The 14,139-nt window shown below is 32.6% G+C and overlaps 1 protein-coding gene across 1 annotated transcript in view; it reads left to right on the top strand.

Moving 5' to 3' along the window:
- Positions 1 to 14,139, top strand: part of mal (molybdenum cofactor sulfurase) — a 177,594-nt gene that overhangs the window by 156,331 nt on the left and 7,124 nt on the right. Inside the window, exons 9-10 of the mRNA XM_081748785.1 lie at positions 3,182 to 3,306; positions 7,376 to 7,480. Coding sequence (XP_081604911.1) covers positions 3,182 to 3,306; positions 7,376 to 7,480 — 230 coding nt within the window. The remainder of the gene's footprint in view (positions 1 to 3,181; positions 3,307 to 7,375; positions 7,481 to 14,139) is intronic.

The raw sequence follows: 14,139 nt of genomic DNA, 5'->3' as shown, positions 1-14,139 counted from the left end.
CATCTTGTATAGGTAAATTTAAATAATAGCCGATACTGCCAACAACTTTGAGGATACTTCGAATACTCGCCCTTTAACTGGTAACTAGTGTTAATTGTAATATTAATGGAAAAATAACGAGTAAAAATTACAATATGTAAAATCTTATTACTGAAGTGGTTGATTTTAAGACTTCTTTCACAAAACTTACTTGCTACATTCATACATAATTAGTTAGATATTGCGCAAATAAATACATTGCCAAGATGATTCACGTTCTTTTTTTTTTTTTTTTTTTTTTATCCCATTTATGCAATATCTTGTTAGCATTGTTATTCATGCTTTTCACTTACAACTACCGAATTGGTAACGAAAAACATTAATTCTGAGTCCAAGGAATTACATTTTAGATTCATGTTGCATCTCATAACTTTACGTGGAGTTAAGAGGTCGAATTTTCTGTTCTGTAGTTTGAAAACAAATACTTGCTAAATTTTAAATTATAAACCATGATTGCGTTTTATTTATAAAGTTTTTCATGACAAAACAGTACTGTGATCTAAGTTGCAACCAAAAATCCTCTTTGATATTGATGTTAATTTTAATTTAATCAGGAAGTCTATTCCTCAGATATACGAATCCTAAGTTTCTTTATCCTTTTGTTTGTACAAGATTTGTCGTGACATTGAGCTTTATATGTAAAAAGGACAGATATACGCTATTCTTTGAGGATCAAATTGAGAAGAATTTGACATTTTTTTCTATAAGTAAATGTGTTTCTTAAGCTTCGCTTCCTTTTGTTTCAACTCTTCATTTGTAAACGAAACAACAAAACTTTGATTGTTATTACTAATAAAAATTCTATCATTTTTACCTTTCTAGTATATTACATGTCCACATACATAAATTTCTCTAGAGCTTCATGTTTTCCTACCTACACAACGGTGGTGTTAGTTGTATTATTATTATTATTATTATTATTATTATTATTATTATTATTATTATTATTATTATTATTATTATTATTATTATTATTATTATTATTATTATTGAATGGACTGAACCACTTTACTTACAGGAATTCAGCTCATCTTAGGTTTCATTGCTATTGTTGTTCGTTTTCTTATTGGAGTCCGCTTTTCTTTCATTCGAGTAGCTTCCAATGTCGTTTGCTGTATGAGCGTTGCACTGCTAATACCATCTGGTTTTCCTCCATAATCACCCACTGAACTACTGTCCAATACCCTCAATGTTGGAAAATGATTTTCTGTTGCAAACCGGTTGACCAGCATGGTTGTATTGTGTGGAAAAAAGATGAAGAAGAAAAGAAAGAGATGCGGAGGATACTTGAGTTAAAATTACCATCATAAATCAAATCCAGAATCAGTTCAATACTAAATATGAAACAAGTCTCGTTCTTTAGAATGGCTTATTTATTTATTTATTTATTTGAAATCATTACTTGTTTAAAAAATATTTTCTCCTCTTAATATTCTGAATAAACACAAAATAAAGATGGATCTTTGATAGTATGCATCAAACTAAAGCAATGAAAATAATGTATAATAATAATGATAATAATAAAATTTATGGTATTTTCAGACATAGCGAATGATAGCGGAGAACATAGCTGAGAACATAGCTGAATAACTGAAAACTTTTAACTGGAAACAATATGCCTCAATCTTCTGTAGTAACTTAGCAATATTCTTGCTCCTGAGAAGTGTGAATTCTCACTAATCATATTTTATAATGTAATGTTCCCTATTTCTTTGATAATATATATAGCGTCTTAAAATAAGTTTTCTCAAAACTCTCCTCGGTAAATTGAGTTTTTATAACTTCGAGATTTAGTTTAAGTAATTATTATAGAATATAATTTAACAACATAAGGAATATTTGTTTAAATTTATCACACTCACATACGTATTCCCTGAAGTCAATGTAAATAACCAATTTTGTCAATATTTTGGAAAACAATTCTGTTTCTTCTTCCGACAGCGAATGCTTTTGCTTCCACATAACGAGCAAACAAGTAAACAAACAAACATGAAGAACTCAACACAAGAAAAGGTAATTTGGATCGGGAATGGGGATCATAATCATAAAGTACATTAATCAAGATATCTAAAAAATACATATATCTATCATTTTATAACACAAAATTTATTTCAACTAATATTTACGATGTATAAAATATTACCAAGATGAAGAATCACCAAAGATAAATAATTTTCAATTGTGAGTAAAAGAACGGTTTACACGGTAAACACAAAACGAGAAACATAGCGGAATGGATAATGTACTGGATAATTTTGTGCTGAAGGAGTCAAGTAAGGTTTTTTAGTAAAAAATAATAATGCGTTTTAAAATGTGAAGAGTGGTGTTATTTAAAAAAAAAGTGTTAATGTTTAAAATTGCTATTAACTTAATACCAAACAAAAATATGAATGAACTTTATTGACTTATTTCCCATCTTTGTCTATCTTATTGTCACATCAAATTATCTTCTAAGTTATAATATTATTTTTGAGTTCGTTTTTATGGAGATATATACATCCAACGACTCTCAAAGATAAAATACGCAATATATGCATGCATGTGGAAATAGGAACCTTTACTGTTGGAAGAAGGAAAACCGAATTGTTTTTCAAAATATCACAGAAGTTTATGTACATTGTCTGATTTTAGGGAACATGGACGTGAGTGTGATAAATTTAGTTTCTACCGCTTTAATTAGTTGATATTGTTAGTGTATGATAAGATGGTTGCCAACGTCGTCATATGCCTTATCAAGTTTATCTCCTGTTGTTTAATATATATGTGAGATCTTAGATTTAATATCCTTATACGATTCCAGTCGTATATTGATTTCTCCACCACAAATTGTGACCAACTTATACATAACATTATTTAATATTTTGATCTTATATTGTTGTCAGACTGAAACATGTACAAAGTTTGTTTCGTTGAACAATGAAAATTGGGTGGAAATTGATGATAATATTTGACGACACATACAAAGTAATTAGTAGGTTTGTATATATGTATATGTTTGTATGTATATGTTTGTATATATATATATATATATATATATATATATATATATATATATATATATATATATAAGCAAATTATTTGGCTACTGATGTAAGGATCTATTCCTCATTAAGTTTATGAGCTATGAATGTTCTTTCCTTAGGTGGGAAACATGGTCTATCATTAGCAAATCAAGCACAGTTTTTGCTTGTAAATGTAAGCAGCATTCATTGGTTGGCAACCAAAGTGGAGGAACGACAGGGTGCGGAGGGCGAAACATGCGGAAAGGTAAGCGTATTACTTCTTATATTTAAAATGTCAGACATATGTGGGTTGACGCCCAAATGGGCATACACTTCGGACTGTCTACTTCGTCCTGTTAAACATAGCAATGGCTCTGCTGATGTGGGCTACTGGTTCATAGTGTTTCGTTAATCCTATTATTACGCTCAAAAGGCAAATTACGTCAGTGATAATGTTGATATTTGAGGAGGTGTTTGTAAAATGAAACGAAATCTTTAAGTTTTACGTCCCACGGTGATGCCGGTTATGCTAAAGGAGACGGTGATGATGGGGAATGAATGAAATGGTGGAATGAAGAAAGTGGGAGGAAACGGGAGAACCCCGAGAAACCCACGCACACGGTGTTTGTCCACCACAAAGTTCACTTGGCGGGGGCTGGGATCGAACCCGGGACCCCGAGCACCAGAGGTGAACGCTCTACTACTGAGCCACCGCGGCCCCCTAAGAGGAGGTGTTTGTGTGCATCATGTGATACAGATGTTTCCGAACGATGCAATCTTCACAGATTACAATACGGATGGCTTTTAAGTGCTTTGAGAAAAATGAAGATGAACTGCAACACCTCCCTTGTCCCGCTCAATCCTCCAGCTTTAACTTTAAGGATCATCTGTGGGAATTCTATAGTAGCCAGAGAGGAAATTTCTTTCTTCATAATCACAGATCCAACTGAGTGTTGCCCAAAATGGAGAATGTTTCATTATTCCTCTGGAAATAATTCACGAATTACGTGCCTCAATTCCGCGACGAATACAAACCGAACTACTGGCTAAAGATAGTCCAACTCTGTATTAACTCTTTAAGGTTGGCTATCAGTCTGTTCAGGAATATAAAAGAATGTACTCCCTAAAACTATCCAAGCCTATGATGTGGTATTGAGTAACTTATTTTACAAATTGAAATCTCAAGTGAACCACATCAATCTTCTCTGTTCGGATTTTGTGTTTAGATACCACTCCCATCATGAACGAAACGACCGGCTATGCTTATATGCCACGCCCGTCTCAAAAGGGTTAATCAATACGTTGATTTTTTTTTATCGTGTTTCCATTTTTTTTATAATTATATACAATATAAATTATATTTTCTTCCTACTAATACTTTCTTCCCTGCACTCCTACCGACCAACCCAAGATTTCTATCTTTCTCTAATGGATTATTTTTCTAGTTTCAGTTTTGACAATACTACCACATGACTCTAAAAGCAAATATGGTACCGACCTTACATTCCCATGTTAACACTTCTTTCTTTCTAGTTCTTATTCCTCTTTTGATGAAAAGTTAGCGAAAATATTTATAGTGTACCTTTAATTGTGTTTGCACTGCATTGATTCTATCTAATTTCTGCTGAGTAGTTTGGTTTCCATTCCAGCTTAATGTTTCTTCTGCCGGTAATAAATATAGATAGACAGATAGATAGGTAGCAAGAGAGAGAGAGAAAGAGAGAGAGAAAGAGAGAGAGAGAGAATTATATATCAGAAAATTGTTAACACTTTCATCCTTAAACCTGAGTAGGACTCAGGGTAACTTAAGAACGTAAACGGACGAAGCTCGAGTCTAGTTCGGTCGTAATTTCACCCAATAATACCAATAAGTGTTGTATCCCTCTTAAAATAGATTGTTTAAACAATTATTTGCAATGCATTTCGCACTTTTTTTTTTCTTTAAATCTGATACAAGCTGCAAGCAAAATGCAAGCTCAAATAGCTATATAAGGCCAGGAGCGAAAGTGTTAAGAAAACATCCACATATTAACATTGGTACACTAGAAGCGCCTCATCAGATAGGGAGAAGAGGAAAAGAAAAAAGAAAGGTTGCTATATTTACATATAAAAAAACAGCCGCTTACTTGTTCTTTAATTTCTTTACTTCGTATTTTTTGCGGCTTTATTTGATGAAGCACTTAGGAAAAACGTTGGTAGTGTATCTTTGTTAGATCAGAAATATATCAGAATCAGAAATTCTATAATTCTGCTACATTGTAAAATATATGATGCCTACAGTATCATCAGCGTTTAAGGAATATATATATATATATATATATATATTCAAAAACGACAAATAAATAAATATCCAAAGACGAGACATGTACCAACCGATTGATACCATTGAGCTGGATAAAATGATATTTGTCACTATAAAAGTTCATGCGTAGTTTTCGAAAAAATCGCGAAAAGCGAATTATTTTGAAAAAAAAAAAAAAAAAAGATGCTGTTCAAGAACAATGCAATTTATTAAGATGTAACTGATACTGAAGTATACCCGCAAGGTTTGCTTTATAACGCAAGCAAGACATCACGCAGTATGGTTAATAAAATAAAGCCTAAAATTACCATTAACTTTCAAACTTTAGTTTATGTTGAAATGAAACTTGTTCCAAAGAAGAAACATATGAGGGTAATTCAAAAATTGTTCACCGTTGTGACTTGGGTAGTAGTGAATGAGTGGAACGCCATCGTTGTTACATCACGCAATTTATGATTTAATAAGCTTCCAGTTGTTATAGTGAGATCATCGTACTGGTGCGCATGTGCTGATTATAACACCATAAAATGTCTTTGAAAATCTCGCTAACTGCGAGGCACACTGAGTGATAAGATTTCTTTGGACAAAAAATATGTCAGGTACAGACATTGAGCGTGAATTGTGTGCTGTATACAACTCGAACATTATGAAGGAAGATATTGTGCGTCATTAGATCAGATCTTTCTATATATATATATATATATTCATGATGAATCTTGAGGGGGAGGGGGGGTCCTGAGTTAGTGATGATCTCGTGAAGAAAAGTCTCGACAAAGTTCGTGAGAAATCTCGGAACTTTCTTAACAATTTCCGAACATTTCTCGGACTGTTTTGTACGAGGTAGTCACTGAAAAATTAGGCTACCGTAAGTTCCGTGGTAGGTGTCTACCGAAAATTCTATCTACGAAACCAATCCAATGAGCTCTACCTTATACTTTTTTTTTTTTCGTGGTACAATACGGAAGGGAAGGAGTTTTTGAACAGATAGTTACTGGCAACGAGGCTTGTTTAGCAAGGCAAAAGAGCAATCAATACATTTAGTCACATCGCTTCTCCAAACAAAACGAGAAAAGCCCATCAAACTTTGTCAATTAAGAACGCTATGGCCATCGCGCTTCGGAGTACTAAGAGAATCTTGCTTGTCGAATTCATAGAACGTGGTTTTACTGTAACACTTACAAGACACTGAGAAAAGAACAAACGTCGGAGTCTGCTGGCATCTTGGGTTGTATTTTTGCATGACAACATTCGCCCTGACAGTGCCCGGTGAACACAAGACATTTTGCGCCAATTCTAATGATACGTATTTGATCACCCTCGTACATCCCAGACTTGGGTTCTTCTGATTTTCATCTGTTCACTCATATGAAGAAGTGACTTGGCGAACAGCGCTTTGCTGCCGACGAGGATCTTCAGACTACCGTGACAGATTGGTTGATTTTCCATGCGACCAAATTTTATGCAAAGAATTTGTAAGTTGGCGAAATGCTATGACAAGTGCGTAAATTTAAATGGCGATTATGTTGAAAAATGAAGGATAGCTGTACACTTTGGATTTAAGATATATATATATATATATATATATATATATATATATATATATTTATCATGACAGTTTTTATTTACAGCCGAACGGAGGTTACTTTTCAAATTACCCTCGTATATCAGTCGAGAGATCACATGGAACTGAATAAAATTAGATACTTCAGAATAAATTCTTATGCATAGATTTCGAGAAAATTGAGAAAAACTGATTTTCATGGTGTTAAAAAAAAAAAATCCTTGCCAATCTAATGATATATAGATTTTTATAGATCCTGTATAGATTTTTTGGTACTGCTTCTGAAAAATATACTACTACTACTACTATTTCTTCTTCTTCTTGATCATTAGCTTGTAAATTAAATGAAGTTAGTAAGTTTTGTAAGTCTTGATTTAATTCTGGTCTCAACCATCCAATTTATATTTATATTAATTTTATATTATTTATTTACATAATCATATTTAATAGTTTGCATCTTTTTTGTTTTAGGAAGAACTACTCGATCGCTTCCGCAGTAACTTAGCTGTAAGTGGTGTGAAATCATTTGCTGAAAACGAGTGGAAGGAACTTCAAATTGGAAAAGTCAACTTTAAGGTAGTAGCATGATCACACTTATTAGAAGCGACAAACATATTTATTCTCAAAGCTTTCCGGTTAATCAAACTGATAATATCACCGTATTTTGGTACAAGATTCCCAGTTACAGAAACTTCGAGTAATTCCAGTTGATAAAAAGTTAGGTGCAAATGAGAAAAATGCTGGATTACTATAAATGAAATATACGTTTCCAGTGTAGTATGCAAATCGAGATTCTATAAATAAAAAGAAAATAAGATAAAATCTTATCTAATTTGCTTTCCCAAAAAGAGGTATAAGTTACATATCAGAATATTTAGCATATTCATCTGTATCCATCACCACGACGAGGGCGAGGACATAATAACTGTAACATTTTAATTTGATTATTTTTATTGCTTAAGTAGTCACAAAATGGTGCACGAAGGTGACTACATTCGAATCTCTTCCATCTCATGTTTATCCAACCATATATGGGCATGGAAAAGCTTCCATTTCCCGGACATATAGGCTTCTGTGATTCTAGCTGCACTTGATTTTCAAATGTAGGAAGCTATCCTCTCTCTCTAGTTTGATCGTGTTAACTTTCTCTTATACTGACTAAAGTGCTTATTTATATCATATATCTTCTTTTTTACAATTCATTTCACCGTCTGTATATAGCAGGGATAGATGACATATAATTTTAAAGAGATTCACATCTGAGATACTATTTTTGACGTTTGAATGTTACGATATACTACATTCACCTAACTGATCAGACACACGTACACACAAACACACACACATTTTTTTTTTAAATGTCAAAATGTAACACTAAACCCACTTTAATTTTCCTTGCGGCTAATTGATCAGCGTTCTTGGTTCTTGAGGCGTAATTTAAAAAAGGAATGTTAAACACGAAAGGAACAAACAAAAATTAGGATCAGGAAACATATTAACGATGCATATCATTCATTATCTCTTTTAAATCTTTCTGGAACTTATTTACAATTCATAGTTTTAACTATATTTATGTAAAACTTTGATAACACACGTTAGCACATTAAAGTTTTATATAAATAATACAATCAAAATAAACGTGTGTTTGTAGCCTACTTTCTAAGGACAAAACCCACGTTAAATATAGACGTGAGAGGTTAGAAGATCAATTTGGATTCCGGAAAGGAAAAGGCACCAGAGATGCTATTGGATTGATGAGAATTATATCAGAAAGAATTCTTGATGTAAAGGCAGAGTTGTGTTTGTGCTTCATCGATTGGCAAAAGGCTTTCGACCGGGTCAATTGGACCAAACTTCTGAAAATACTTTAAAAAAATCGGAGTCAACCGGAGAGATCGACGACTCATTCAAAACCTATACATAGCACAACGAGTGAAGTTGCGCTTGAATGAAGGAGAAACGAATAGTGTGAGGATTGAAAGAGGAGTCAGACAATAACGCCCTAATTATTTAACATTTACATTGAATGTTTGATGAAGGAAGCATTGATGGGAATTGGAGATTTCAAGATTGAAGGGCAGATCATTAACAAGATCAAGTATGCAGATGATACGGTTATAATAGCTAAAACCGAAGGAGGACTACAGGAGATGATTGACAAAATAGTTGACACTGGAAAACTGTATGGAATGGAAATTAACATCGAAAAGTCGAAAGTCATGAGAATATCCCGTGGAAACACGCCCTTACGGATCAGAGTAGAACAAAGAAAACTTGAAAAGGTCGATAATTTCAAGTACCTGGGAAATATTTTGACGAGAGACGCTTACTGCACCAAAGAGATCAAATCAAAAATTGCCATAGCTAAAGAAGCATTCAACAAGAGATCAATCTTAACTAGCAGGCTTAATACTGGACTAAGGAAGAACTTGGTCAAGTGCTATACATTGAGCATTGGACTGTATGGGTCAGAGACTTGGACATTACGGAAGTTAGAGAAGAAATATTTGGAGAGCTTCGAAATGTGGTGTTGGAGGAAAATGGAGAAGATAAAATGGACAGAGAGAGCAATAAACGAAGATGTTTTAAAACGAATAGGAGAGGAGAGGACACTTCTAACCACCATCCTTCGTAGGAAAGCCAATTGGATTGGACACATCTTGCGAAGAAATTGTCTTCTTCATACCGCCATAGAAGGAAACATGGAAGGGAAGCAAAGAATAGGAAGAACAAGAACACAGCTGATCGATGATTTTAAAAATAGGAGAAAATATTTGAAGTTAAAAGAGGAAGCTGAAGATCGAGAAACGTGAAAGAAACATTACCAGGCCCAAATCTAAAATTAAAAAAAAAAAAAATCATAATTAGTCCCAAACCTGCCGAAAAGCACAATACTTAATTATAAAAATAAATATATACCAAGACAATCTTAATGGAACATGGCATAACAGAAAATTTTATTTTAAAAGATAAAAAAAAATAAAAATAAAAATAAAAATAAAAATAAAAATAAAAATAAAAATAAAAATAAAAATAAAATAAAAATATGTTGGTAAGGTTCTTACAGACACATTCAGTCAGCAAACTGAGATTCCATTTCCGTTAGATTTTGCAGTTGAAGTTTCGGGTCCTTTTTTTAAATAAAAAAAATGGTTTTCGAATTTTGAAGCAATTGCAAACGACATTAGTATTTTTCAAAATCCTTTTAATGCCAACATAGAAGCCCTACAGTTTTACAATTTAATCAAAATAAAATGTGGCGGAACGGACTTGTGGTGCTCGCGGGCCGGTGTTTGCCTCGGGTCGTAGTTTGGAAACCCCTGTTCTAGAATAGTGATAGTCATTTTATAATGCACAAAAATAACAATAAAATAAATAAATAAAGTAAAATAAAATAAAAATAAAAAGTACGACTACAGAATTTGGTGAAATTTTTGCCTTATTTTCATTTATAATAGTTTTAAACTTGAAGAGAAGTAGATAAGTTTCTTAATTTCGTGGAAACTTTTGGAGAATGATCCCTTACTCTCACATAGTTTCTCCAAGAAATTTACAATGTTCTACGAATCCAAAAAATAATTTCTCAATAAGAAAACATAGCAGTAAATGTTTTAATTAAGTTTTTGTTTGATCAAAGAAAAATAAAGAAAATACATCTTTAATCTACCTAAAGAGTTCCTCTGATGCATCTTGGGATATATTTTCAATATATTGTTTGCAAATTTTATCTTGAAAATAATTCTAATGATTTGCATGAAATTTAGTGAAAACGTGTTTCCAGTGAACAATAAAGCGATTTAGCTAGGTTCGAACTTGTGACGAACTCATTTAACCTAATCTGCAAATATATTGTTTTTGGAGCACCTCAATAAATTCTTATAATAGCTCTATCATACCTCTATAATAGCTCTATAATAGCTCTATAATTGAAATTTGGTGCAAACCATTTTTGGGTGGTATGAGGATATAGTTTAGTTAAATCTTGACTTAAGAAAAACTTATTTTGGAACATCCACAGAAAAATTTTGGTGTTGTATCAATTATAAGTTGAAAATAGCTCTTACGATTTTCATAAACTTCCGTGAAAACTTGTTTCCGGATATGACAAATTGATTTAGCTAAATATCAACTTTCAGAAAGCTCATTTTGGAGTATTTGTAGAAAAAAATATTTAGAGAATTTCTGAATTATAACTTGGAAACATCCCTAATAACTTTCACCAAATTAACTGAAACTTCGTTTTCACGTTCGAGAAATCGATTTGGCTCAACTCAATTTTGGGTAAACTCACTATGTAAACTGTAGAAGTGTCTGTAAGAACCGTATTTCAAGGACATTCAACTTTATCTTGAAAATGACTTCGAGTTTCATGAAATTTGATTTTAAAAGAAGAAGTCCTTCTCCTCAGTACGGGTCTCCAAACTACGGCCAACGCTGGTTCGCGAGCAACACTAATCAGTTCCGCCACAGCTTGTTTTGACTAAATTGTAAAATTTACTACCTAAATCATACAAAATAATCAAATGATTTTATACGACCAATTAAGAAACACATTTACTGACACATAATGAAATTGGAAATTTTATCTGTAATTAAAAATATGAGATTTATCCTAAAAAGTTACAATAAGTGACATACATAGGCAATTCACATAATGAAATTAAACGTTATAATTATGATCAATGAGATTTATGTTGCTGTAATTTTCCACTGACAATTGTTTGCAGTTGTGAATCAAGTTTACTAGTGGAAATTACCAACAGCGACTTCAAATGCTAATATTTTTTATATATTTATTTTGGAAAATACATTTTTTCCTTTTAGCGCAGATAAGTAGTTCCGAAAATGAAAAGAATGCCACGAGCAAATTTACGCAACTGATCAAACTGTGTGAGTGGAAGACTTATAAAATTCCGTCAATGATAAGTTTAAATATTTTCATTTGAAAATATCACTACACTGCAAGTCAATCATTTCCGTTTAAAGTTCTGGGGCAAGAGCGTGTATGTCGGCGTTAAATTGATTTTGAAAAATTCTGACATTGTGTGCAGTTGCATCAAAATCTGAAAAACAAGACTCAAAATTTATTTTTAACGCATACGAAGCTTCAATTGCAAAATCTATGAAAACGGAGTCTCAGCTTGTTGACAGAATGTTTGGCATGTATTAAAATGGTTGAAACTTTTTTTTTTTTAATTGGGATTCGAGGATTTTTTTTTTTTTTTTTTTGGTTGAAAGGACTTAATGTAAATGTATAAATCAGGCAGAAGATGATTTTCTTCTTGTAATTTTAAATTAAGTTAATTCATTTTTTTTAAATAATGCGTCATAATTCATTTTTTATGGTTCACTTCCATAACCATTCATTGTTATGTAAGTCAGCCAGACTATTCTTTTCATTCAAGAAAATTTTGGTTTATTGTTCGGAACTCAAAAAATCGTGTTAGAGTTTTTTCCTTTCCGCATCTAAGCCAATGTACTGCAGTGTAATGTGGTAAGTCATCTTCTCCAATGTCTTGAATAAACTCGTGAAATTGACAATAATTAAGCGCACGTGATCTGATATAATTAACTGTTGGCATGACTCGCTTTAAAATTTCTGACATATCTAAACATTTTCTGCAGAAAGACTGATGATGAATGAGGCAGTGTACGATTAATGGTTTTGAACCATGTCATTTTATACGACCTTTGACACGAGGGCAACGACACCTTCATTTCTTCCACACATGTTTTGGCCACCATCAGTAGTGATACACTGTAATTCTTTTCATTGAAGATGGTTTCTCTGAACAGCATTTCCAACTCCTTTAAAAATATCTTCTTCAGTGTGCTATGAATATCAAGAAGCTTTTCATACACTTATCCTTCGAATAAAAAGGAACACCTGAGCAATATCTGAAACATTTCTATATTCATCCAGAGTCAAAGAGAACCATCTAAGTGTCAATTTTTGTCAGACAATTAATTTAATATATTTTCTGCAATATCATCTACTCTTCGAAACTGCAGTTTGTTGACAAACTGGTGTTTCTAAGTAAGTTAGCTTTCTCTGGTCACATTTCTTTTACTGTTACAATCAAGCAATCCTTGATTAATTCGTCGTCAGTAAATGATTTCCCATGTTTTGCTATTCAATGTGCCACGCGGAAACTAGCACAAGTTGCTGCTTCTTGTTGAGGATTTACTTTTTTTAAATAATAATTGCTGAAATTTAACCCGCTTTCCAAAGATTCATATTTTTCTTACCGTGGGCTTCTTGCAAATTTCGAGTAATTCTTAGAATGTTTAGTCTCATATAATAGCGTTTTATATTGCGTTCTTTGAGGACTGATATTGTTTTATTGCAAATTACACACATTGCTTTATTTTTATTTATAGACTCAATCACGAAATAAAGATATCCCCATTGTTTTTCAAATCTTCTGCACTTACTATCACTTTTTCATTTCTTTTCCATATTTATACAAATCCACACAAAAGACACGTGGCTTTAAATCGAAATAATGCTAATTAATATTATTATAAGTCGGGATTCTGAATAAATAGAATGCACTAGTTTTATCTACTCATAATCAAACACACTGTATTTTCACTAAGAAACTATGAGCTCTAAACATATTAGTAGCACTTTCTCAGATTGCACTTGTCGCTCCGAACTCAAAATTTGAAACTCTCGGTTGTCTCCTGTATTTATACTACGGTCCATAGAACATATTCGAAAACACTCGAATCATCCAGACAAGCAATCACGCAGCAGAACTTAAGAACATACTCTAGTTATGCTACTTGCTACAAGATGGTGCTGTATACTTTGAGTAACAAAGCATAATTGATGTTCTGCGTAATTCCGTCGTTCCCCACAAGACGGCGCTAGCGCTGCAGTATATTGGTATTATAAGCCAGCTGGATCTTGGCCCTTGAAACTTAGTGGAGAAATCAGTGTAACCTTAGGCTAAAGAGTTTAAAGATCCCTGTTCCAGATTATTATATATTTTACATGCAGTAAAATCTATTAAGTTAACCAATGGTCTAACTTGGGTACCTCTTTTTATTTGTTCAAGTATATGTAGTCCTATACAAATATAGCTTCATACTGTTATTTCTCTATACGTTGTCCACTTGTTTGAGTTAAACATTTCATATTGATCAATTTAGACAAACTTCACTTCATTATGTTTTACTTCCGAAATTTTACATTTTTCATGTGTATTTTCGTAATTCTGTTAGCAGTT

Source organism: Thermobia domestica, chromosome 2 (genome assembly GCF_964235325.1).
Source record: "Thermobia domestica chromosome 2, izTheDome1.hap1.1, whole genome shotgun sequence".
Lineage (NCBI taxonomy): Eukaryota > Metazoa > Arthropoda > Insecta > Zygentoma > Lepismatidae > Thermobia > Thermobia domestica.
Note: the sequence above shows the minus strand (reverse complement) of the source record. Positions and strands in the feature narration are given on the sequence as shown.